Source organism: Lissotriton helveticus, chromosome 2_1 (assembly GCF_964261635.1).
Source record: "Lissotriton helveticus chromosome 2_1, aLisHel1.1, whole genome shotgun sequence".
In the NCBI taxonomy this organism is placed as follows: domain Eukaryota; kingdom Metazoa; phylum Chordata; class Amphibia; order Caudata; family Salamandridae; genus Lissotriton; species Lissotriton helveticus.
In genome coordinates this window covers 1,445,080,155-1,445,106,944 of record NC_136059.1, presented here as the reverse complement: position 1 = coordinate 1,445,106,944, position 26,790 = coordinate 1,445,080,155, and the positions used below count along the sequence as shown (strand labels likewise).

The 26,790-nt window shown below is 45.7% G+C and overlaps 1 protein-coding gene across 5 annotated transcripts in view; it reads left to right on the top strand.

Annotated features, from left to right (window-relative positions):
- Positions 1-26,790, top strand: part of SH2D4A (SH2 domain containing 4A) — a 764,817-nt gene that overhangs the window by 584,451 nt on the left and 153,576 nt on the right. For all 5 annotated transcript variants that reach the window (XM_078676366.1, XM_078676363.1, XM_078676364.1 and 2 more), the window contains one exon: positions 26,562-26,692. In XM_078676366.1, the coding sequence (XP_078532492.1) occupies positions 26,562-26,692 (131 nt within the window). The remainder of the gene's footprint in view (positions 1-26,561; positions 26,693-26,790) is intronic.

The window sequence follows — 26,790 nt, the reverse complement described above, 5'->3', positions numbered from 1 at the left end:
CTATTTGGAAGACAGACAGCCACTGCTATGTTTAGTTTTGTTATTGAAAAGTATGTTCGCTGTGTTTAGAATGCAGCATTTTTTCTACTTATATTCTTTTAAATTATCTTGTGTGTTATTGAGGTTTTGTGGGGTTTTTTGCAATTGTGTCGAGGGTGAAAAGAAGGATGAGTCTGTGGATTGATGAATAGATGTATGAGTTCAAAGATTAGTGACAGGGTGTATGTATGATGACTTATTGAGTATGTACACCCATCAGTGACACAAAAGGCACTTTCATTCGTAAGCCAGACTTATTGATATTGCTTTCGCTTGTTTAGCTATGGCTATGTTATCATCAGAACTAACGATACCTCTGTGAATCTACTTATCTTCATAGGAATGGTACGGTACTCCTTTTGCTCTGGTTATTGAGAACAATGGTGTAATACATTTATTGAAGAGAACTGGAGACAACAGGAAGTCCTTGAGCACCCCACAGTCCACTCTTGGTTCAGATGATTGCTATGAGCTGAGTTTGACTTTTTATGTATGACCAAAGAAAAATGACTAAAGCCACATCATTAATTAATTAGACTACAGTGGCTTACCTTCAGCTTTTTCATTTGTTAGCTGTGGTATTAATACAGTCCAGAATTACATTAAAACTGATCAGAAAAATCAGACATTTCTTTGAGCATATTGTCTGCAACGTCACAATATCTTGAATCTTGAGTAAATATTTTCCAAAGCATGGATAGCACTATTAAGTTTGCCCTCTCTCCTAACTTCTCCGACTGACGTAAACTGTGAGGTCCATAGCATCCATAGGGAGTACTAGTATGTAGCCAGCAGCATATGTATGGTCGAAGTGGATGATGATTTGCTGATGTTGTCTAGGAAGCGCCATCACCCATGCCCACTCCAGACGTCGCTGATAGTGTGTAATTCTCTTTCCGTTGCATCAAAACATTTCCATTTTATTTGAAAACTATCGAGGCAGATGTAGATGTACTCCGCCCAGTTACCTTACCTGCTTTTAATATTCAGGAAGAGATCCGATATCCTGGTGATAGCTCATTTGTAACCTTTTTCACTGTTTGGGTGTGTCCATGCTGAGTTTTATATTCACGTTCATTGCAGATTAAAGGAATTTTCCTTAAAGTGCAAGGATATCCCTGAAGCAAATTTTTTGTAATATATTGCACAATGGTGTAATAGAAACTAAATGTATTTTCTGCTAAGAAGTAGAGCATCTAAGGAGAAATACATGTAATATTAGTCACCGTTGTCTTTAGCAACATATAGTTTGTGCGGTGCAAAGCTAAAAAAATCTTCCTTCTAGTCTATATTAATATGATTTAAGCAATACTGAAGGAAGAACATATGTTTACACATATGACTAAACTCATTTTTCACGTGGCTTAAACATGATGGAATAGTAACGTATCCCACTCTTATCCGAACTTTGTCAAAGATTTATGTTTAAAAAAAACATGTTTAATATTTCTGTATGCAGGTTTTCTTTACTTTTGGACCTCTGATTTTTCCCCTTTGCTGTGGCATGAGACTACTATATTGATCCTTATGAATTGTCTTTGAGGTGTAACCTCCAGGGAGTGATCAGGGTGGAGAGCATGGTAGGTTGAACTCCCCACAGGGAGCCCTGCATTCATGATTCTCCCACGCTCACACTTGACGCTGACCAAAGCTCTCACCTGAGGGCGGATGTTCTTCTTTTCCATAACAGGATGAGGGAAACTCTTGGCCCGTACTGCTGGAAGGAAGGCTGTGTCTCAGGCTAAGACGGAGCGGACTCTGGGCGCGCGCTCTCTCTTCAGAAGTCTTACAGCAGGCGACATAAGCAGAGCTCGCTTGCTAACCTGCTTGTAATGGCGCCGCCTCGGGTGAATATGAATCACTGAGTCAGGGGGAGTGTAACTTGGCTAAAGCCCACCCTGAGGTAAACAATGAGGGATCCGAAGGGTCCCATCAATGGCAGGATGACATCACTGTAGCTTCTATGGTACGGCCAATACTTAAAGTATTAAAACCAGTAGATGCAGCTTCTATATTGCAGGCCTATACTAGGGAGTCCACAGGAGATGAGACCTCACTTGCTAATGGCTGCTGCCCTGGCAGGAAATATGGTTACTTTGCTGATTGCTCTGGATGACAGCAAGGTGACATGAGAGCAGGAACCAGCCACATTTTCATCTGGTATTGACCAGCTGCCTCTAGGGAAGGCTGCGGGCCCTGCAGAAACTGTGAGTAATGAAGGGAAAGGCAGCCTAATTGACTGTGTGTTCAGAGCAGGCAGTGAGGCTAACAGTAACTTGGGGCAGGTGAAGGGCAGGGAGGCGCCCATATTTTTATTCCTCCCTGCCTCAGAGCTTACAAGCTGAAAGGGGTAGGGGCAGCCAGTTGGTTGTCCCATATGCAATCTCACCAGCAGCCTCAGAAACTTCAATGGTCACTACAGCCTCCGCAGCCACTACAGTTCCTACAGCTGTTACCAGCCTACAACTTCCTGATGTACGTAATAAAAAGGGATGCTGGTACCTTTGGTGCAAGTAACACACATACAGATGGGAGCATACTAGAAGAAGTGGTGGCTCATTTGGATAATGAAACTCATGCAGAAACTGACAAGTTGCTACTCATTAGCTGTGGAGGTTACATGAATACGACACAAGAATTACCAAAGAATTGGCAAACTGGCAAATCTAAACCAAAGGGGATGATGGACGGAGTGTTGAAAATTGCAAGCACTCACCCCCAGTCAACTGATCTGGGTTTAATCCATCATCAGTCTTTAGTTCACTCCGCCACCCCAGTTCAGACATGGCTATATGCAAATCAGTCTGACCCTGTGCATCATGGGAACAGTACAGCAAATCTACTCATGCATGTGTGAAAAATCAGTGGATGCTTAAGGCTGTCAAAGGTAGCCCATTACAGGTCTGGGTTGTGTCAAAAGGCGAGGTAAGAGCATTAATATCACGCTCGTCTACTGCATCAGTAGATTCTCAAAATCCCATCAAAAAGGGCAAGCAAGGCACTGTGGAACCACTATTAGCAGACCAAAAACCCTGGCCCCATTTGAGGCTAGGCTGTATTCACCAAGAGATGTTCCTACCACCTGCTCTCTGCCCATAGACTCATCCGCTCCATTTGTGTCAGACAATGAGTAGGAGCCAACATTACTAACTATTTTGCACATGTTGCAGGCCCAACAGGCAGAAGCACAACAGCATTAAACACAAGTCTGAGTGGACAATATAGCTATACAGCGTTCGTTGGTGGAATAAACCAGTAATGTATCATCTCTCTCTGCAGAGGTGGTAGAACTTCAACAACAGGTTTCGGACATAGAGGACGCCAAAGCAGAAACAAAAAAATCTATAGAATGCCACAATCGACATCTGGACTTAATGCAATTTAAGATTGAAGATTTGGAAAATCGACTGAGACTGAACGCCCTACACTTATTTGGTATACCAGAAAGAAAGGAAGGGAATGATCCATGTCAGTTTGCTGTGCAGTTGCTCAGAAGGGCATTTCCAGACTTGTCGGACTGGGATATGGACTAGCAAATACAGAGAGCACACAGACTCCCTATTACACGTTCTTTGAGGTCAAAATTCCCTTATTTCAGTGTGGTGGGGGATAAATCCATGTCGTATACTAATATAGATTGGCAATTGTTTGTTAAGGCAAGCCATTACTATCAAAGCTCGTCCGGCAGCCCATTTTCTGGTTGATTCAATGTCGATAACAGCTTGGATAGATTTTTGCCAACCTACAATGGACAGGCGGTGGAAGCTTCAGCAACTTATTGACTGTTGAAGGCTGCTGGGGCACAGGTTTATTTGCAGGAACCAGCTAGATTTAAGATTATCAAGGGTGCCCAAACACGGTTTTGCTGTACGGAGCAAGAAGCAGCTCAGATTATGTCTCGTATAATGTGATGAAGTTTGCAGAACCTTAATAGCTGCTCTTTTCTTTATGTGTGACCGAGGGGGTCAGGCTTCTTTGTTTTCTTCTCTTCTCTTCAGGGCTGTTCTTGGGTGGTGAAAAGGCGGGCTGTGATAATCTCATGGGCTTTTTTCTTAGCTGTTGGGAAAGAGGGATCTACTAAAGAGTTGATTTTTTTTCTGCTCCCACCTTGATGTTTTTGCAATCTGAAGAGGTGGAGTCGTTGCCGGGCAGTGGGCAGTGTGGGGAGCATTTGGGGTGGAGCTTCCAGGGCTTTCAGGTTTGACAGTTTAGGTTCAGAGGTGAGTCTCCTAGCCAAAGTTTGGAAGGGAGGATGGGGGGTCAAAGGGGAGTGGGGTAGGATTAAGGGAGGGGGAAAAACAAGTCAAAGTGATCACAATTGATATTAATGTCACAATCAATGTTATTTTCTTTACAACAATGTTTTATTAATTTTATTAGTTTTCGTGTTCCATACAGTGGTGCAGCATTGCAGAGTATTGACTACAGACATTTTACAGCATTGCATATATATTTCTGTGACGAATCCTGTTCACTTATACCCAATGATACTTAGGCAACTTCCCAATATAATTTGCAGTCCGCCCGTGTATAACTCGGCTGCTGACATCTCCAATCATCATCAAATCAGCACCATTGTATCTGTCTGCATCTGGTTTACATTCCTTCGCATGGTCATATCACTGTCATACAGCAATAAATAGTGAACAATCCCACAACTGTAACCGTTCCCTTCCCCCACCCTCTAGTCCTGTTATGCATACTAACTACAAATCCTGATCCTCGGCACTACCATAATGGCATCCTACATCGAGTACGCTGCACTCTACTTGTAACCGGGGTCGTGCCAGCTCAAATCCCCATTTCATTCACTTCATTGCGTGTTGCTAACAGTAGTATCAAAGGCTATGTCCCAGGACCTACATGCTTCCAACATGACGTCCCATTCCATCGCTATCGGGGTTTTCCTCAGTCCTCTTGCCTCCTCCCGCCTCAACGCAGCACTCTCCGCTCCCCCCCAGTGTACCAATTCACTGTGCCATGCATAAGTAGTGGGTGGCGTTTTTGATTTCCACCGCATGGTGATCGCCCGTACTGCCAACAAGAGTGCCAGGTTTATAAACCTATATTGTACTTTGTGTTTAGCAGGTCTTTTCCTTAATCCCAGGATCCAGTCATCTATAGTAGCCGGTATCTCCCTTTGTGTGATCTCCGCCTTACGGCGTCTAATCGAGTCCCAATACCCTCCAATACCTGGGCATGGCCATATCGTGTACACTAGGCCAGCTCCTTCCGCTCTACATCTGGGTCAGTGGTGTCGTGTTTGTGGGAACATTTTGTCTAGATTGCTTGGGGTAAGATAAGCCCTGTGTAAGAGCATAGTTTGAATAAACTTGAACCTTGCGTTCCTCGATACCTTTTTGGGGGGTTCTACAACTCTCTCCCATTCCTTATCTTCAAGGGACCTGCCAATATCTCCCTCCCAGGCAGTACAATGCGGCGTCAGGTCAACCTGTGTGTGAGAACGTAGCCCTACATATAGCCACTTGATGAGGTGCCTGCCCCGTCCCATGTAATACAGTGTTTTTACTAGAACATTTGTAGGGGGTTCTTGTCTTTGTGGGGCCCAAAGTACCCTAACATATCGCAATAGCGCTGCTTGTAATAAATATAAATGGGCGGGCGCCCCTCTCTCTCTCTCACAAAATTATCATGGTCCAATAACACCCCATCGCCAAAGAGGTCTGCCACCGTAGTGACCCCGCATCTATCCAAGGTGTAAGCCTTCGTGTCGTTAGCCGTCTTTTCCTGCAGAGGTATACCAATCAGGGGTATATTGCCAGCGTATGCAGGGGAGGCGCTGTTATACTGCAGTGCTGCCCTCCAGCATTGTAATGCTGTGCGCAAAAGAGGGGGGAGATCCAGCGGGATCTTGCTATTTGGCAGTAAGAGGGTGTGTATAGCCCCTTGTCCTTTGTCCTGTTCTGTCATCCCTATCTCCTGTAGGTTACGCCCCGCTGTCCAGGAGGACAGCCACTGCAGTTGACATGCATAAAAATACGCTCTGAGGTCAGATACTCCCAGGCCCCCTCCGCACGTGCTGCGCTGTAACCTTTTTAGACTTATTCTCCGTCTACCCGATCCCCAAATGAGCTCAATTAATAATGTTTTTTGATCAATTTAAACGTGGCGCTCGGAGGCATAGGTGGTAGATTCGTAAAATATTAGAGTAGTCGCGAGAGGACCACCATTTTTGCGAATGCCGCCCTACCCGCCACTGACAATGGCAGAGTGGTCCAGAAAGCAATGCTGGCTCGTAGGGGTCTAAGGGCTCTATTCAGGTTACCCTCTAGCATGTCTGCATGTGTCCGATATACTTGGATGCCTAGATACTTAAACGTGTGAGGTGCAACCTTGAATTGCAGCGTGCTGAACTGAAAGCCCAGTGAGGGCACCTGTTCTTTAAAGAAGAATACAGTCTATTTCAGTGGATTGATAGCGAGACCTGACAGCCGTTCGAAGAGTTCAAACATCGCGGCCATAACATCCAGAGGGGCGCGGAGATCATGCAAATATAGAATAATATAATCCGCATATTCAGACAGCAAGTGCGTGGTGTTACCCACCTCTATCCTCATATCAACCAGCTCCACACAGATCTTCAATGCCAAAGGTTCAAGTGCCAGAATAAATATAAGTGGTGATAGCGGGCATCCCTGCCGCTTCCCCCTGCGTATCTGATATTCTGCCGATGTGTGCCCACCCATCCGCGCTGTAGCCATAGGGGCGTTATATAGGAGGCGTATCCATATGATATACTCCTACGTCAGTCCAAATCTCACTAGGGCCCTGAATAGTATTCCCACTTAATAGTTTTGAACGCTTGGCACATATCCAATGAAACACAACCCGCATGGGCATAGCGGTTTGGGGCCTCCTCAAGCAGGTGATGCAGTTTCCTAGTGTTTAATGACGTACTGCTTGCAGGCAGGAAACCCGTTTGGTCTATATGGATCAGTTTATTCAGTTTCGGCAGGAGTCTGTTAGCTAGTACTTTACTATGTATTTTATACTCCGTCGTTAGCAATGATAATGGGCGGTAGCTAGCCATGCCAGTGGGGTATCTGCCTGGTTTTAGGAGTGACACCACAAGCGCCTGCGCTGTGGTGAGGGGCAGGTAGCCCTTCTCCAGCGCCTCCTTGTATAAGATTTCCAATTGGGGCACAAGTATAACCACATATTTGGCATAGAATTTAGCTGGCAGGCCATCCATCCCAGGGTTTTTTTTTCGGGGGAGTCCCTTGCTGGCAGTACTAATTTCCGACTTTGTGATGGGGACCAGTAACCCATTCTGTGCGTCTGCTGGTAACTGAGGGCATGTTAGTGCTGACAGAAAGTCCTCTATGTGCGTGCCCACCCCTTCTGTAGGATTGCAATAGAGTGCTGCATAGTACTGTCTAAAAGCCTCATTAATATCTCCCTGGGTAGTCACAGTGTCTTCTGCAAGGGTAGTGATCTCATTAATAATGACGTGGGGGGGTGGGGGGGTTTATCCCGTAGTAATTTGGCCAACAGGGTCCCAGCCTTGTCTGCCTCAGTATGACACAATTGCGTGTATTTTTGATGGTCTATGACACGGAGAGACTCCAGCAATTCGGCAGGTCTAATTCTGGCCTCCTGTAGGGAGGGGCGCTTGCTGGCGTCCATTCCGCCTTCCTGTTCTAGCCTGCAACGCTTCCCTTCTATGTCCATAAGGGACTTATGAACCTCTTGTCGTGCACCTACCATCGCATCTATTGCTTACCCACGGATCACAGTTTTAAAGGCGTCACACTCAATCAACCTATTAGATGCGGTGTTACTATTCTCAGCAAAATAGTGTTGGATAGTGTCAGATATAGTAGCTCGGAACACTGAGTCTCCCAGCATTTAGGGCCATAACCGCCAGGTTGGTACTGGGGTGGGTACCATGCCTCAACTAAGCACTATTTCCAGTGGGTTGTGATCAGAGAAGGACTTCGCCAAGTATGTAGTAGCTATCACCTGCATTGCAATTCTATTTGAACAATACATTCTATGGATTCTCGTGTGTAACTTGTGAACTGGTGAATAGAAGGAGTACTCCTTATGTGTTGGGTGTCTCATCCGCCACACGTCACACAACCCCTATCCCTCAGCCCATCCACAAAGTGCACTCGCCTGCTTACATACCCACGTCCCATTGAGGGGAGGATGCAACCTATCCAATTCGACATTCATTACAGCATTACAATCCCCGCCAATAATCCATGGTTAACTCTCAAAACCTGTTAGGGCAACGGACAGCGTACTCAGGAATTTCTACTTCTCTGAGTTTGGTACACATATTAAACCCAAAACTACTGGCTGGCTGTCTAAAGTTCCCCGTACTAGAGTGTATCTCCCCTGTTGATCCACCCGTTGTTCCACTGATGTAAAGGATACTCCATGCCTGACCCAGATTGAAGCGCTGCATGCAAACCCCGAGCATGTGGTAGAGAAAACCTGACCTTTCCACTTCTTACAAAGTTTCCCCACTTCCTGTTCAACCATATGGGACTCTTGCAGGTACACTATCTGTGCCTTGCGCCGTAGCAACTGTGCATGTATCCTATGGCGTTTCTGAACCAAGTCCAGGCCCCTAACGTTCCATGTTATTATGGTATATTTATTCTGTATATGCATTGTGTACCCAGATCTGACCGCTGAGCGGTCAGTATAACATGTTTGATTTAGTGCCAACCCAGAAGAATACTTAACTCAGGACCATCTCCCTCCCCAACAGTTCCCAATACTCGGTCCGGGCGAAGAACTATACCGGACCATACAACTAAACACAAAACATAGAAATCGAACTTGCATCCATACAAAGCCTTCGCATTTTGGGGTACGTGGCCAAACATACCCATCCAGCGCACACTCTTATTCAGGTGTATAATGGTGTTCAAACGGCCCCAGGGCCATATTTTCAAGCAGTATGATGCCGTTATAACAATGCAATATTAAGGATACAGTGACCGTTCACATTACTGTTCAGTTCCGGGTCCGCAACGCGGCCCATCCAGTTAGGGAATCAGTCCATCTGCCGTCTGCGGATTGATGGTGGGGAACAGGGCGACACTCCCATCAGAGTCCTATCGTTGAGTGTCCACTTCGGAGGAGGTCAAGTCGCCAGTCTGTGTCTTAGTTCGGAAGGAAGAAACCGTGAGGATCGCCTTCTCCTTGCCCTTCTGCATTTGCTGGGTTGTTGGGCGGAGCTGTGTATTTCTCTTGCACAGTTGTCCCGAGTTGCATTGTCCAGTTGTCCGAACATTACAGGCAGTGGATGTCGAGGTCTGGGAGGCAGTTCTCGTTAGCTTCTCAGGTTCCATCACTCCCAGCCATTCCTCCACATCCCTGGGACTCTCGAAAAAGTACGTCTTCTCCTCGTAGATGGCCTTTAACCTTGCCAGGAAGAGGAGGGCCTATTGCAGATTTAATTCACGTAATTTCTTCTTAACTGGTAGGAAGGAGGAGTGCTGCTTCTGCACCACGAGTGTGTAATCCTCTATATAACTAGACCCTGGCGTTCTCAAAGTTTATTTGGGGCAAATCTCTTGATTTCTGCAGCAACACATCCCGGTCCCTATAGTTCAGCAGTTTGATTATGAGTGGTCGGGGTGGGGCCCCTGGTTTCGGGCAGCCCGTAGGAATCCTGTGTGCCCCTATACGCAGTATTGATCAGAAAGGCCCTCAGAGGTGTCATGCTCCTTGAGCCATCCTTCCATGTAACGGGCAGCGTCATTTCCTTCGCTTTTCTCCGGCACACCAATTACGTGGATATTGTTCCTCCGTGCTCTCCCGCGTCCTCCACTCGATCCATCAGGCTGGCAACTTAGGTCTGTAGTTGTTTAATATGGGCAGTGTTTTGGGGCGTGGCTTCGCCATGCAGCGAGATGGCCGCACACTAGCACGGCTCCGCCGGCCGTGCCACAATTATGTGTAAATAATCCGCACATTGTACCTTGACTCAGGGACCAAACTCGGAGAAGTATGCAGTGATCAAGTCCGGATTCGGCGACAGCAATAAAACGGCGCGAACCGACTAGGCAGATTGCTGACATCCAATCTGTGCCGACAAGGGGCCTACGCACGAGGCCGTGAAACGCAGCCAGGACCTAAAGTGAGCACCACTCCGGAGCATGGAGCGCGGAAGGCCGGGAGGAGACGGCGGGTCCGTCCGCTCCAGATCGTAGGACACAAGCTTGGTCGGAGCAGCTTAATCAGGTGAAGTGCAGTGCATTGCTGAGAGCGGACAGGCGTAACTAATAGTCGGCAAGTGCGTATACCTCTGCTGGAGGCTAGAGGTGGAAGGGATCTGGCATACTTAGATGTCGCCATTAAACGCCCGAATAACGGCTGGGACTCGGGATTGATATCGGAAGGGGTGCAAACAACACCAGAGATGTTGAAAGGGGTAAATATGCTTTTAAATGACAGTGTAGACGGTGGGGAACTGTAACACTGCCTCGAATCAACGAAAAGTGGGAAGAGGAGGGTCAGTGGCGGTCCCGCCATCTTGTTGGGTGCAGACGCAGACATCTAGAGTGGCCTGCGTGGAGCCCAGGCCCAGCGTAGCAGTTAACAGAGGGTACAACAAGTGAAGGGAAGGTCCTGCACAAGTAGTGAATACCGCTGTGAGTTTATATATGTTGCGGTAAGACAGGCGACTGCAACAAAAAGGCGCACAGTGGAGAGCACCATCAGAGTAGCAAATCTGTGGCGCGCACCATTCCCCAGCGCACTGAATCGATAACAGCAAATTAAGGCAAAGATATCTCGCAGTGAAGTCGCAATAGTTTCAGGCGCGTGGTAAGCTGTTATATCAAGTGGAAAGCGCCCACCCATATCCTTGTAGCAGTGGACAGCAAGAGAGACCAGTATTCACAGAGGTCGTGGTTGGAATAATTGCAAAGTTGCCGCAGTAAGGGCCGGTCACCAAAGCGCTACAACCAGTCGTGGCGAAACCAGTCGAAAAGTGTAAGCCAAGGCTGGCTGGATTTGGGGACGTATGATAGTAGATCACCCGGACACAAAGGAAATGTGGGAAATGACCGGAGGCAGACCTGCCATTTTGTCTCAGACAGCCAGAGTTGGTAGACCCGGTTGGAGCATAATCCAGGCCCAGTGGAGATCACAAGGATACGAGACTAGAGCCACAATACTTGAGTTCATGGCATCAGAGTTCCACAGAGTGCAAACGATTGGCTTTGATTAGCGGCAGGAAAACATGAGATGGCGGCTGGCTGTATGATCAACATCTTAGCAAATCTATACCGCATGCACTTCATAGTAAGTGGACAGTAGTGTCAGCAGAGCTAAATCCACAGAAGGTAGAAGTAGGACAGAGACAGATCGAACAAGGCGCCCGATTCCAGAGCTGTAAGCTGAGGGCACAGCTGACTAGTGTGTGGGCTGCACTGCCGCAAACACAATCAGCGAAAATGGGGAAGCCAGATACAAGACGGTACCCGGATAAATTTTGACAGAAAGACCAGCAAGGCGGCTGAGAGTGACACCGGTCACCAGGATCATACAGGGGAAGCCACCACAAGTCAACTGCCGGAGGAAGACATTCCGACAATGTTCAGGGAGCTGAAAAGAAGTCTCCAAGGCATAGACTCGAAAATGGACACGCTCGCAGAGCGAATGGACAGGATAACACAACACGTGGAAAAACAGGAGGGTCAGTTAACCTTGCTGGAAATGTGAGTGTCAAACGGACAGACGGATATGGACAAGAAACTTCGAGAAATGGACGGGGTGCTGGCTGTGACCAACAAAAGAATGAGGATTTGGAAGCGAGGTCAAGGAGAAATAACATAAGGATCCCAGGAATATCTGAAACGACAGACATTCAAAACATGGAGCAATATGTTGCAACTATGATGAAAGACATTTTCGGATTGGGCTTCTCCACAATGTTTCTTATTGAAAGAGCACTCTGAACTTTGGGCCCTCAGCCATGACCAGATGCACCGGCAAGACCAATACTGGCGAGAGTGCTCAACTACAAAGACCGGAAAACGATACTCAGGATGGCTAGGGAGAAAGTGCCTCTACAATATCAAGGGAATAACATTGCAATGTACCCAGACTTCGCAATGCAAGTTCAAGCAGCCCATAGGGAATTTATACCCGCACAGAAAATCTTTCAACAGCGTGGTACCAAATACGCTCTGATATCCCCTGCCAAGCTACGAATTCAGGGGCATGGCAAGCTCACCTTCTTTACAGACGCAAAAGCAGCTTTATCATATGCGAAACAAATGGCGAAAGTACAAAAGCAGCAGAAAACGGCAAGTGAAATACAGACTGAGACCAATCTAAGTGACAACGATTGAAGAAAAAGGGCGAAACGCTGGATGCACAGATAAGTAACTAATTCGGAGAATTGTTGTACCGAGAGATTGTGGCCTAATGTGAAGGTCGTAGATTTGGACTGTCAAAGAGAACACGCTGTTCACATACACACTGGTAGTCGTCCCGGATATCGAATGTAGACATTTAGTAATGAATGGTGCTATGGGTTCGGGTGTAATGTCAAGTGCTCGGCCACCCTGCCATAAGTGCAGGGGAGTTTTGCTGGCGGCCCCACGTGCCCCCATTGGATGATTCCCTTATGTTCACTAATATGTGTTGTTTGTTTACAGTTAATGGGAGTGGGGGCGGGAGCAACACAGCCTGTTTGGGGGGTTGGTGTGGGGGGAAGAGAGCTGGGTGTTTGTTTTTTAGGGCTGCCACAATCTGTACAACCATATAAGACTCAAATGAGACAAACACGCACTAAGTTAATTTCGCATACACGCCAGGAGATAAGTATCGTACTACTCTATTACACCAACACGTTACAGAGACTTGTCTCCCAAACACATGAATGCCGCAGACCAAATTATTACAAACATATATGTCACAACATGCTAACATGAAAACCCTGACATGCCTCACGTGGAATGTCAGAGGCCTAAATGATCGCAGAAAGACCGGGCTGATCCAATCTTATCTAACAAGGCATGCAGTTGACATATGTCTACTACAAGAAATGGATTTGACGAACGCATCAACGGGACTGCTCAGAAATAACAGATGGGGTGAGGTGGTAGAGGCCGGATACTCGAACTACTCCAGGGGAGTCGCGATACTAATACGTAAAGGACTTCAATGGAAGACACACGACACGATCATAGATAGAAAGGAAGATACATTTTGCTGCAAGGAGAGCTGTACCATAACCCTATAGTATTTGTCAATACATATGGTCCGAACACAGACAGTCCAGTATTCTTCCAACAAATTTGGCAAAAAGTACAAATAATGGGACACACTGCAGTTCTGTGGGGGCTGGCTTTAACGTAGTTCTCTCGGCAATAGCAGACAGACAGGGACGTCCCGTGAGCATCACCCGAAAGCAGCAGCAATGCTGACTGATATTATAGAGGATCTTCACTTGATAGATTCCTGGAGAGCTTTACATCCTGCAGTGAGGGAAGGCACTTGTGTTAACATCATCGGAATGCGTGGTCGAGACTGGACTATTGGCTAGTCTCTAGGGACCTGTATACCTGGATAATAGATGCCACTCACCATCCATGCACCTTTTCCGATCATGCACCCACTCAGATAAGAGTGAGCATACCTCAAACATACATCCAACCATTTACCTGGAGATTTCCGTCCAGTGCACTGTTAGATTTGTTTTTTTCGAGAGGAACACCGTGGGAAGCATTTAAAGTGGTCACGAGGGGACACTGCACAGCACTTAAAACGGGTGTCCTCAAAGACATACGCAGTACATTAATTAGGCTAGAGCGAGAAATTAGAGAGCTAGATTAATTGCAACTTGTCAGCCCATCCCCTGACGTCACAGCACAAATTAGGACCAAACTGACGGAATTCCAGAAGGAAGCGGAGAGGCAAACAACCTACATGCATAAATATGTGCAGGCACGGCGCTATGGAGAAGGTGAGTGGCCAGGGAAAACACTAGCGGGACTGCTTCAAACACCAAGAGGGTCAGCTTATATGACCGAACTGTAAACAGACAATAGCCAGAACGCCATATGACATACTGCACACTATGTCCCAATTTTATCAACAACTATACACCACTCAAATGAACCAGTCACAGACTGACATAATTGATTACCTAGACACTATGGCCCTGGCATGGTTCAACAGTGGAGCCCGAGAATACATGGAGTTACCAATCACGGTGGAAGACATTAGACAAGTAATCAATAGCATGCCGGCAGATAAGGCCCCAGGAGCAGACGGCCTAACTGCAGCTTTCTACAAGGAATACGCAGATCTCCTTGCCCCCAGACTATTGCAGGTATACTTGGAGGCAATGGAAACAGGCATTCTCCCCCTGACACTGCGTGAGGCCACCATAATTACACTACTGAAACCCGATAAGGATCCAACTAAACCGGATTTGTATCGTCCACTGTCTCTCATCAACTTGGACGCAAAGATCTATGCCAAGTTGATAGCAAATAGGATATAACCCATGCTCCCACAGATAGCACTGTCTGATCAATAAGGGTTTATACCAGGCTGCTCGACTACACATAATTTAAGAACGATATTTAGTCTTCTACACTACCTGGCCTCTCGTGTGCAAGCTGTGGCGGCTTTATTAGACGCCACAAAAGCGTTTGATTCACTAGAATGGAAGTTTCTCTTCACCCTACTGACCCGAATGGGACTCAGCCCAATATTTATTAGGCAAATTCAAATAATATACACAAACTCGACGGCGAGAATCAGAGTTAATGGGCAGATATCGGACCCATTTGAAATTACTCGAGGAACAAGACAGGGCAGCCTCCTATCGCCACTATTATTTGCGATAGCCACAGAACCGCTGGTAGCCCGACTCCGGCAACATCACACGCAAAGGAGTATTGGTTTTACATCCAGAGACCTCTTGATATCAATGTATGCAGATGACATGACAATTTACCTGATAAATCCTCAAGACAACTTTGATACAGTGATGAGGGAACTGGTAAGTTATGGTGGCCTAACGGAAATACAGATAAATTGGGCGAAATCAGTGATGGTACCGCTCATGGATACCACACCTCCATTCGATACAGAATTCCCAATACAATGGGCCATAGGTGAAATAAGATATCTGGGAATACAGATCAGCAGGTCTATGCAAAAAATATGGCTGGACAATTACGGTAGAGTGATTAACAGGGCACATAGCAATCACAAAAATGGTAATATTGCCGAAATTACTATACCTGTTTGTAAACATTCCAATGCCACTAAACACTCATTTCTTCAAAAGACTCCGCTCTAACATCCTAGAATTAGTCTGGGCAGGAAAGCAACCTCGGGTATCGTGGAAATTATTGTCACTGCCATTTACACAGGGAGGTCTAGGAGCTCCAGATTTCGAGCTATACACGTACAGCACGCAGGCACAATACCTGCACTTAAGGTAGCACCCTACATCATATCAGCCTGATCTGTTGACTGGGTGTGAGTGTTTGATTGGTTCAGATGCTCCGTCCATCACCACCCCCTTTTGTAGCGCTTTGTTTGCCATAAGTTGGCAGGGTATGCTCAGACGTGAATCCCTTGCTCACTTTGCCACTGGATTCAAGCAAGCCTGGCTGAAGACGGCTGAAATTACAGAAACCGGTCCTAGGAAGCTTGTTTCCGGTCCAGGGAAGGCATGGCTTGGCAGTTCGGGCTGGACTGCTCCCATGAGGCACAGGGTCAGACTGATTTGCATATGGCCATGTCTGAACTGGGGTGGCAGAGTGGGATAAAGAATGGTGATGGATTAAACCCAGATCTTTTGACTGGGTGTGAGTGTTTGATTGGTTCAGGTGCTCCGTCCATCACCACCCCCTTTTGTACCACATGTGGAGCCCAGGCAGCTATGTCGCAGCAGGATCCAGCCAGTCCCCTCTCTACACCCTGTCACAGGGCTGTCTCCCCTTCACTGTTTCCAGTTACTTTTCTCGTAGGCTTTCCAGTCCTCTCCGCGTAATGGGAGAGTCCGCCTTCTGCCACCAGGTGGAGTAGGCCCTCTGAGGCCGCACCGCGTCCCCAGCACTTACGAAGGCGAGATCCCAGGTCACACGCACCAAGCCGCAGCCGCTCACCTCCAGTTCAGCGTCGGGTCCTGGCCACCGCTCTTCTGTCTCCACTCTGCTTCGCCAGGCCTCCGCAGCACTAGTTACACTATGACACCACCGAGCCCCAGTACCTCTCTAGACGGTGGTTTCTGGCGGGCCACACCTGAGCGCCGGTTCGGCCTACCTCGATTCCCCACGGACCTGCAGGCCCGCCAGCAATGAGTCTCGCAGCTTCTCCCCAAGGGCCACACGTGAGGCAAGATTCAGCTCTGATGGACGGCACAGCTGTCCCACAGCGGCGCCCGTCTCCGGTGAATGGCAATTATGGCAAGAAACGGCTAATATTCAGGATAATGCTGCCCAGGTCCGGAGCACTCTTAATAGGCGACCGCCATGTTCAGCAGTTGGCCACGCCCCCCAATGTTATTTTCTTCGGTACAATTTTACTGTTTGGTTTTTCTTTTTCTGTAATTTAAGGTGCATGATTATTGGATGTTTAGGGTGGATATTTTAATGGAGGACCAAGTTGGTTTATATTGGGGTCAATTAGGGAATGTTTCCGGCTTAAATTCGATCAGCAAACGCCAATTCGTTTGCGAAGAAGTTAAAATGTGCAAACCCCATATTGTATCTCATACTGAAACTCACTTGGCATACAAAGACAGATTTTTACTTAGGCAGCTTGGCTATAGCATTATTGTTTGTGCATCTCAGAAGTCATTGGAATATAAACTACTCAGACTATTTTAGGGGGAGATGGGGGATTGTGCAGTTTATAATGAATGGTACTAAGTATGTGTTTTGTACAATATATGGGCCCAATGTTGACAAAACGGATAATATAGATGCATTAACCCTAGAATTACTGGAATGGCTTGGAGAACCTTTAGTTATATGAGATTTGAGCAGCACAATGGGTTATGCCATAAATTCCACTAATCATCGAGCCTCCCTAAGAATGGTGAAAGTCAGGGCTTCTATTATTGAATTAGCCCATTTATTTTGCCCAAGAGATGCATGGAGGTCACCTCATCCAGCAGTTCCAGAATATATGTATTACTTTGCATTGCATAAACATTACTCCAGGATTGATCTGGCCTTTGTTAACAATAACATATTACAATCTGCTGGTATGGAAGTGTGCCCTGGAGTGATATCGGACTGTCGTAGGGAGGGTCGGAAACAGAAGCGAGGAGGCTTTATGTGCTCTATACTGTGAGGTTTTATTAGGTTTTAGGTGACAATCCAAGGGTATAGTTGTTGGAAACCAAGAAAAACAAAGTCTGTTGAGTCTGCCGTTTTGTAGCCAGGCATGGTCGTGGTGAAAGGTTCCGGTGAAGTTCTGTGGTAGGCAGGATTTCCTATGCTCTTCGTAGCTGGTCAGGGTCTTGTAGTACTGAGGGGTACTGAAAATAAACAGAGATGGAAGATGGCGGTCAGTTATCGTATACGCGATAATATTATGGCCTCCAACACACCGAGTGAGGGTCTTTAAAAGAGGGAGGTGATTGCTTAGTGTAGGGAGAAAACAACCGCAGCGGAGTTGACTACTAGCTCGGTTAACGGGATGGTGATAAAGGTGAATAGTCCCTAAGGGAAAAAAGATGGGCGTGCAAAAAGGGGGGGGGGTTCTTAAAGTAAGTTTTGGGTCACGTACCGCACTCTGCCGCAACTCTCCTGGATTGCAGCCGCTCGTCAGCCTCCTCCGGGACCCACCAGTCTTCGGTCCACTCGTCCGGCTTCTCCTGGTCTCCGTCCTCTCCGTCGTGGTGTTAGTTCTCCCACCGGCTCTCGGGGTCCTCGGTGTCTTCCTTCGGCTCTGCAATGCTTCCTCCGCTGTCTCGCATTCTCCGGTCAGCTGACAGAGTTGGAGTGTCCCCGCCTTCCTTTTTCAGTCAGTCCGGGGAAACACTCGACCGCTCTGATTGGATGCTCTGACTTCCTTCTCCCTCCTTCCGGGTTTGGATCACTTCCGGGTTAGGTTCGCTGCTCTGTGGTTTAGAGGAAAAACCCTTGGTTATTGGGGAAATCCGCTCAGCATGTACATAGTCCTCATCCAAATGCAAAGGGTAAGGCATCCAAGGGTCAGATTGCGTAGACAACTCTTTATTAGGGAAGGTGCACACGGGGGCTTCCTCACACAGACCATAATCTCATTCTGTTATATTTTTATTCATAGCGATACAAAAGGAGATGATGGACGGAGCGCTTGAGCAAATCAAACACTCACCCCCAGTCAACTGATCTAGGTTTAATCCATCACCATTCTTTAGCTCACTCCGCCACCCCAGTTCAGACATGGCCATATGCAAATCAGTCTGACCCTGTGCCTCATGGGAACAGTCCAGCCCGAACTGCCAAGCCATGTCTTCCCTGGACCGGAAACAAGCATCCTGGGACCGGTTTCGGATTCATAATCCTCATCAGCCAGGCTATCTTGAATCCAGTGGCAAAGTGAGCAAGGGACTCACGTCTGAGCATACCCTGCCAACTTAGGGCGAACAAAGCGATACAAAAGGAGATGATGGACGGAGCGCTTGAGCAAATCAAACACTCACCCCCAGTCAACTGATCTGGGTTTAATCCATCACCATTCTTTAGCTCACTCCGCCACCCCAGTTCAGACATGGCCATATGCAAATCAGTCTGACCCTGTGCCACATGGGAACAGTCCAGCCCAAACTGCCAAGCCATGTCTTCCCTGGACCGGACACAAGCATCCTGGGACCGGTTTCGGATTCATAATCCTTATCAGGCAGGCTATCTTGAATCCAGTGGCAAAGTGAGCAAGGGACTCACGTCTGAGCATACCCTGCCAACTTAGGGCGAACAAAGCGATACAAAAGGAGATGATGGACGGAGCGCTTGAGCAAATCAAACACTCACCCCCAGTCAACTGATCTGGGCTGGGTATGCTCAGACGTGAGTCCCAGGCTCTCCACACCACTGGAGTCAAGCTATCCAGGCTGATGAAGGCTGATAGCCAGAAACCGGTCCTTGGATGCTTGATTCCGGTCTGGGAAAGACATGGCTTGGTAGTTTGGACTGGACTGTTCCCATGAGGCACAGGGTCAGAGCTGATTTGCATATAGCTAGTGTCTAACCCAGGGTGGTGTGGAGTGCAAAAAAACGATGGATTTAGGCCCAGATCCTTGTACTGGGGTAAATGTATGACATTGTTCTACATTCTGTCCATCAACTGTGTTTTTTGCAATTTTCACCCCGAGTGGGCTGGGTATGCTCAGACGTGAGTCCCAGGCTCTCCACACCACTGGAGTCAAGCTATCCAGGCTGATGAAGGCTGATAGCCAGAAACCAGTCCTTGGATGCTTGATTTCGGTCTGGGAAAGACATGGCTTGGTAGTTCGGACTGGACTGTTCCCATGAGGCACAGGGTCAGAGCTGATTTGCATATAGCCAGTGTCTAACCCAGGGTGGTGTGGAGTGCAAAAAAACGATGGATTTAGGTCCAGATCCTTGTACTGGGGTGAATGTATGACATTGTTCTACATTCTGTCCATCAACTGTGTTTTTTGCATATTTTTATTCATAGGCAGCAAGAAGTCAGGGGCACCCATTTTCTTTCACTCACCGTTAACTCACAGATACTAAATATGTAGGATTATGTCAAAAAAACTTATCAGAGTTCATACAAAATAATGTGGGTACAGCCTTCCCATTTGTTAGTATGGGACGCAATGAAGGCCTTTATCGGGGGCATTATGCAGCACAATAGACATAAATAAAGTAACATGAGAGTACTCTGTCAGTTGTGTAGTTAGAACTCTTACACAGCACTGAAATTAGAAAAGGAGGCCATGAGCAACAGAAATCTAATTTTTCTTTGATTGAGAAACGCTTATGTTTGGGGAGGATTTTAAAGGATAAAATAGCGGCCAGCTATAATAAGCATCGATGTCTCCAGTATGAATATAGGAAGCTGTTTGGGAGAACGTTGGTGCATCAATTAGTGGACAAGAACTCTAAGAGTTGGATTAATGCTATTAAAGGGAAGGATGGTCTATTACATACACAATCACAGTCAATAGTGGAGCAATTTGCTGTTTTTTATCAGAGACTCTATGGCCAGTATAACATATTTGATGAAACAAGCCTTAGACACTACTTGCAGGGTTGTTCCCTCCCAATGCCTCTGAAAAGCAGGGATTGGCTCTTCCAGAAGAGATCACTAGTGGTGAAATTATTGCAGCTCTGGTAGCATTGCCATCAGGCAAAGCAGTCTGTGATGTTGCAATACTGATTGAGTTCTATAAGATTTTAAGAACAGTATTGTGTTTTTGTTGGGCGAAGTCATATAATGCATAGGGTTAGTGGGGATTTTACTCGCTCATGTAATATGACAAATATTGTATTTTTTCACAAAAGGTAGCCACCAGAGTAGTGTGGCTCGTATCACCCTGAATCTCTTAGTAATGCTGATGCTAATATTTTGGCAGCTCGGCTGGCGCCTTTGATTCCAGGATTGGTCTTGAATCAGCATTATGGTTTTATTCTGGGTAGGGATACCACAGACCTTGTTAATACTGCAATGGTAGCCTTTGATATTGCAGAGAAATCCGGCTTTAACATGGGGATGATATCGTTGGACGCCGAAAAAGCATTCGGCTGAGTTGTATGGGAGTGCTTTTGTGCAACACTCTCAGCTTTTGGTTTGAGAGGTCGACACTGTAAATGGGTGCATGCTCTATATAATAATCCTAGTGCTCAGTTGGTTTATCTAGGGTTTTTATCTACTTATTGTCTGATATATCGGGGGACTCGGCAGGGTTGCCCACTCTCCCCTTTATTTTTTGCATTATACATCTAGCTGCTTTTACGCCGATTGTATTTAAACGTACATATTGATCCTGCTATATCAGGGGCATGTGAATACAAAATTACTGCCTATGCTTTCAATGTGGCTGTTTACTCCTCAAACCCTGCAGCTGTGCTAGATTTTATCAAAGAGAAAGCCAATAATTTTTAGCATATTACTCCACATTATATGCAAAACGGGTGACACATAGCGAGGTAGACCGGAACGACTACCCTGCAGAGATTGCTATGGTATGGCTCTAGAAGTTTATGCAACAGTTTTTGGCTGACCCATTCTCCCCAGAGGAAACTAGTAGCGCCATAGATGCCATGAATGGCTCAACGGCCCTGGGCCTAGGCAGATTTACTGGTATCGTTTATAAAACCTATAAGAACTTATTAGCACCCTACCTATTAGAGGTTTATAATGGAGCACTCGAATGCAATGAACTGCCCCCCACTTTGCGTGAGGCTTTAACAATCCTTCTTCCAAAAGCCGGGAAAGATCCGATTCTTTGCAGGTCGTACAGGCCGCTATTACTTTTAAATCTCGACTACAAAATTCTGGCTAAAATGATTGCGCTGAGACTGTCTTTGCTGCTGGACCGTATTATCTCCCTGACCCAGTTGGGCTTTGTACCCCACAGGTCGACTGCCCTAAATCTGCGCACATTATTTGCGATAATACATAGAATCGCTCCGGAGGTCCCTGCGGCTGCAGTGCTACTTGATACTGAAAAGGCCTTCAACTCCTTGGAGAGGCCTTTTTTCTTGGAGGTGATGAGAAAGATGGGTATCACTAAGGAATTCATTGACCTAACTTTGCTGCTATACACCGCTCTCACCGCCAGGCTTTGATTGAATGGCACGCTCTTACCCACAGCACCAGACAGGGTTGTCCACTCTCCCCGCTGCTATTCATACTGACGCTGGACCCTCTGGTTCACCATTTTCAGGAAAGACACCTGCACAGAGGTCTGCAGTTCAAAACGGTCCTCTCCTAATTTCCCTATATGCGGATGACATCATCCTATATGTCCACAACCCCCAGGAGAATTTTTAACCGCTCATCAGAGAGTTTATTCGGTTTGGTGTTTTTTCAGGGCTGGGTATAAATTCGGGTAAATTGGAAAATTTCCCCCTGACGCCGAGCACTGTTCATTGTGAATGTGATTTCCCACTGATTTGGTGTGAGGAGCTAGCCAAATATTTGCGTATCCAGATCCACAGAGAAACCGAGCAAATTATCAGACTAAATTACAGTCCCGCAGTACATTACCTGGCACAGCAGGTCGAGCGTTGGCTGAAGCTCCCTTTTTCTCTTGCCGGTCGAGTTGCACTTGGGAAGATGATTGTCCTTCCAAGGTTTTTGTATCTGTTTCATAACATTCCTATCCCGCTCCCCAACAGTTTTTTCCACACTTTGTGTTTCCCTGTCATCAGATTGGTCGGGAGGGGGGGACCCAGAGTTAGCTGGAACACTATATCCTTACCATATGAGAGAGGTGGGTTTGCGGTCCCCAATCTTTAGATCTAGTATCTGGTTGCTCGGTGCAGTTTTGCACACTCTTGGTATCACCCACACGTGCGGATCCCCTACACTAGACCTGAGGCTGACCTGGTGCTCCGGGCGCTCCCATGTACGGTGTAGCTGCAGTGCTTTTCTAGAGATCCCCGGGATGTCCAAACAGTATCTACCACTAACTGGGCCTGGCAGAAGCTAACTAGTATGACTGGAGGTGGAGCCTTGTATTCATCTGATATCCCTATTATTAAAAACCCTTGGCCCCCCCATTATGGAAGAAAAACGGGTACAGCGTACACTCACTACATATTTAATAGATGAGATTGGTGATCTGTTTCCGGGAGGCCATGTTTTTTCTATCACAGAGGGCGGGAGGTTCAGTGGTGCAACTTTTATGGATCAATTTATATTTAGCCAGGTACAGATTACACTCAGAGCTAAGTTTCCGGAGTCCTTCCTTCCGCTGACCCTCTTAATTACAATTCTGGGGGAGAAAACCCAATCTCGAAGCTATACAAAGCATGTATGTCATTAGTCCCTAGAAGGGATGCCAAGATACGGGAGGCATGGGAACGGGACCTTGGGCACCTAATTCAAAACTCTCACTGGTCCTTCTTTTGTGCAAAAAACTAAAGAGGTCTCCCTAAAAAGCAGACATCAGCTAATACACTTCAAATATTTGTAGAGGGTCTACATGGGCCCAGCGAAGGTTCACTCCATTGATCCAAATCGACAACACAATTTTGCCCACCTGACCTGGAACTGGGGACTTCTGGAGATCCATTTTCAGATTAATAACAGAAATGACACACCTTGTGATGGTCCCTACACCTGAGGTCGCCTTGTTGGGATATGTGGGGGGTCTCCCAAACAAGTTGCGCAAATTCACGGCCATTGCCCTTTTGTTCGCAAAGAGGGAAATAGCTCTCAAATGGGGAAGTAGGGCCTCCCCCACAGTGAAAGATTGGCTTATTAGCCTCACATTTTGCTATTCGAATTGTGAACTTTATGCTACAACCCAAACCCTGGCATCCGGACCAAAGGACATCTGGGAGCCTCTTAAAAACTACTTGCTGGAGATCAGTGCCACCCCTATTTCACAGCAGCCCGCTGGGATAGTACCCACTGGGATGCGGTAATTCATGTTCCATCTAGCTTGCTCATTTGTTGGGTTTATTATGTCAAGGAAAGTGTTGGCTACACAGCAGGGAGGAGCCCGGTGTCCCGGGTTGGTCAGATGTTGATACCACAGTTTATGATATACATGCTACCCCAAGACATTGGTGCGTTGCACGCTTGAGTACACTTGCTTTGCAAATTATGCTTGTTTTATTTTTAATGATTTATATGATCGCAGTGAGTAAACATGCAATGTTGTAAGCAATATGAAAATGATAAATACCGTTTTTAAAAAAAGAGAAAGCCAATAAATCTGGTACTTTTTCTAGATACAAGTTGAATGTTGGTTAGACACAAGTTCTTCTTAATTTTCAACCCGCTAGATCAGTTCCTGGTGTCTGCTAAGTAGCTACGTATTCAGGTGCTCAGATTTCCCCATAGGTGGTGTAGGTAGTTAAGTTAGATTATGAGGGCCTATTGCAATCTGTTATTAAAAAATTAAAATGCTGGTATAAGTGACCTATTAGTATTTTAGGGAGGTACAATATCATTAAAATGACTACCCAAATTTGTATGTATTTTTCGTGCAATTCCTCTGTGTGTTCTAAATTCCTTTTTTAAACAACTTGAGGGGGCTATTGGTAATTTTATTTAGGGGTATAAGCAGGCATGGCATGCAATATGATGCATCAGATTTCCTTATAACCACGGAGGGTTACAGCTCCCTGATTTTAAGCTGTATTATTGGGCTGCATTTGCTGGATGCCTTCGCAATTTGCTGTTAGTGGGTAATCCAGATTTCACTGCTTTTTGTTATTGTTTTGTACTTGGACCAGATAGTTGAATGTTCCTATTCAGATCTAATGATCCCAACTATTTTAAAAGAGTCCGATTTAAGGCTATAAGAGACATAGGGGCCAGATGTATCAAGCAAATTCGCAGTCGCAAAGGCGAATTTCGGCCTTTGCAAATGCGAATTTGCTAAATGGAATGTATGAAGCAAAATCTCGTGCAAAATAAGGAATCGCAAAATTTGTGATTCCTTATTTTGCAATTGCATTTCAGGAATCGCAAATTTTGAGATTCCTTAAATGCAATGTATGTAGCAAAAATATTTAGCAAAATGCCCTTAAGGAATCGCAAATTCCTTAAGTTGCGAATTCCTTGAAAAATGCACATTTTTGCATTTTTCAAAGTGCCTTGTGACGCACATACATGCTATGTGCACCCATGCATATTTCAGGGGTGCAACAGGGTGTCCTTTGGACACCCCTGCAAACTTGAAATTATTCTCAATTTGCGATTAGCAAATTGCGAATCGCAAATTGAGAATAACTTCCCATTCATTCCTATGGGGCTCCTGGCCCATAGAAATGAATGGGAAATTATTCCTTAATTGCGATTTGCAATTTGCTAATCGCAATTAAGGAATTTTAAGAAATCGCAAAAAATAGCGGATTTCTGCATACATCCCAATTTGCAATTCCCAAATAGTGATTTCTAAAAAATCGCTATTAGGGAATTGCAAATCATGGTAATGATACATCTGCCCCATAGTTTACATATGGCGTGAAAGTTCATCTAAATGTTCCCTTCCTCTTATACCTGCCAATCTGCCTGTGTGGGAGAAATCAATGATTCCTAAAGTATTTAATGATTTAATTGTCAAGACCTGGTAGCTAGCTATGGGTTTGAGTGACTGGGACATCTATATGATGTAAATATGTTTCATACATTTGAAAGTCGGCAAAGCTCTTATGATCTTCCCCATTGGCTATTTTTTAAATACTTTTAGATTAAGGATTACTGCTTGGTACGACATGGGATAAAAGCACTTGAGAGTTCTGACTTGTTGGCATGTCTCCATGCTGCACCCAAGAAGTCGCTGAAAAGCTCTATCTATAAGAGTCTCCATCAATATAGAACCAACAACAGCTCTCAACTTACTCTTAAATGCAGTAACCCTTTTATCTGGTGATATAACTTCTATGGAAATACTTGCTGCATTAGAGATGTTGGAGGGTTCAATACACTCTATAAGCTTAAGACTACATCAATTTCGAACTGTGTGTGTGTTACATTCTAATCCTGACAGAATAACAAGGTGGGCTGGGAATGATATGGACGAAAAGTTGAAATGCTTTAAATGCAGAATGCCGGCTGCAAATTTGCTACATATGATTGTTATTTGTCCAAAACTGGGGTTATTCTTGGAAGAGGTGAGCCAGACATCAGGATTTGTCTTGGTCTGGATTTGCAACTTACTCACAAGGAGATCATGTTGGGTACAGGGCTGAAGCAGATCTAGAATTAAAACATCTTTTATCCATTATTGTTGTGAGGGCCAGGTTGTACATAGCTAGGGCATGGATCTCTCCGATGCCCCCCAATGGTAGCAGAATGGTGGGCAATCATGAAGCAAATCTGTTTGAGGAAACTTGCTCTAGCCAGACTAGAGGATTACGCTCGATCAAGGAATTTAAATGTATACGGAGTAGGCTCAGTTGGGACTGTTATGATGATTTAAGTTAAATTACGATAGTTTTCTGTAATATATGTTCACTTAGGGTCCATTTGCTTGAATAGTTGTAATAACACAGCCTAGGCGGAGCTGTCTATTTTATGCATTTGTCCAGTTCCAATGTAAGTTTTATGTTTGTTGCTTGTCACCCTGAACATTTGAAAGGGAGTTATCTGTAAGTGGGCTTACTGCCCTCGCCTAATGTACTTAATGTATTTAATTTACTTGTGATCTGGATTATTCGTTCCATGAACATCTTTGACAGTAAAAATCATTTGACCATCTTTAAAGAAAGGTGCAGCTGCGTGCTGTGCCTTAAAATGATTTGATTATTTTAAAGAGCTTTTTAAATAAACACTAAGCATAATAATACCAAAAATACATCTTTGTTGACTCCTGACTAATTTTAAAAAATCAGTGAACTATTGGTTATTTTGACATACAGGAGAAATGGTGTTAAACGTACAATGTCGAGCTCCAATCGTGAGGACATCATTAAGTGGTTTAAGGAGGAGCAGCTGCCATTACAAGCGGGATATAATAAATCTGGAGATCACATTGCTCTTTGGTTCCATGGTAAGTCCATTTAACCCATGTTGTAATCCACAAAGAGGACATAACTTCACAAAGTTAACCATTCATACCACCGCTGTTACTTTTGGGTACCGCAATCA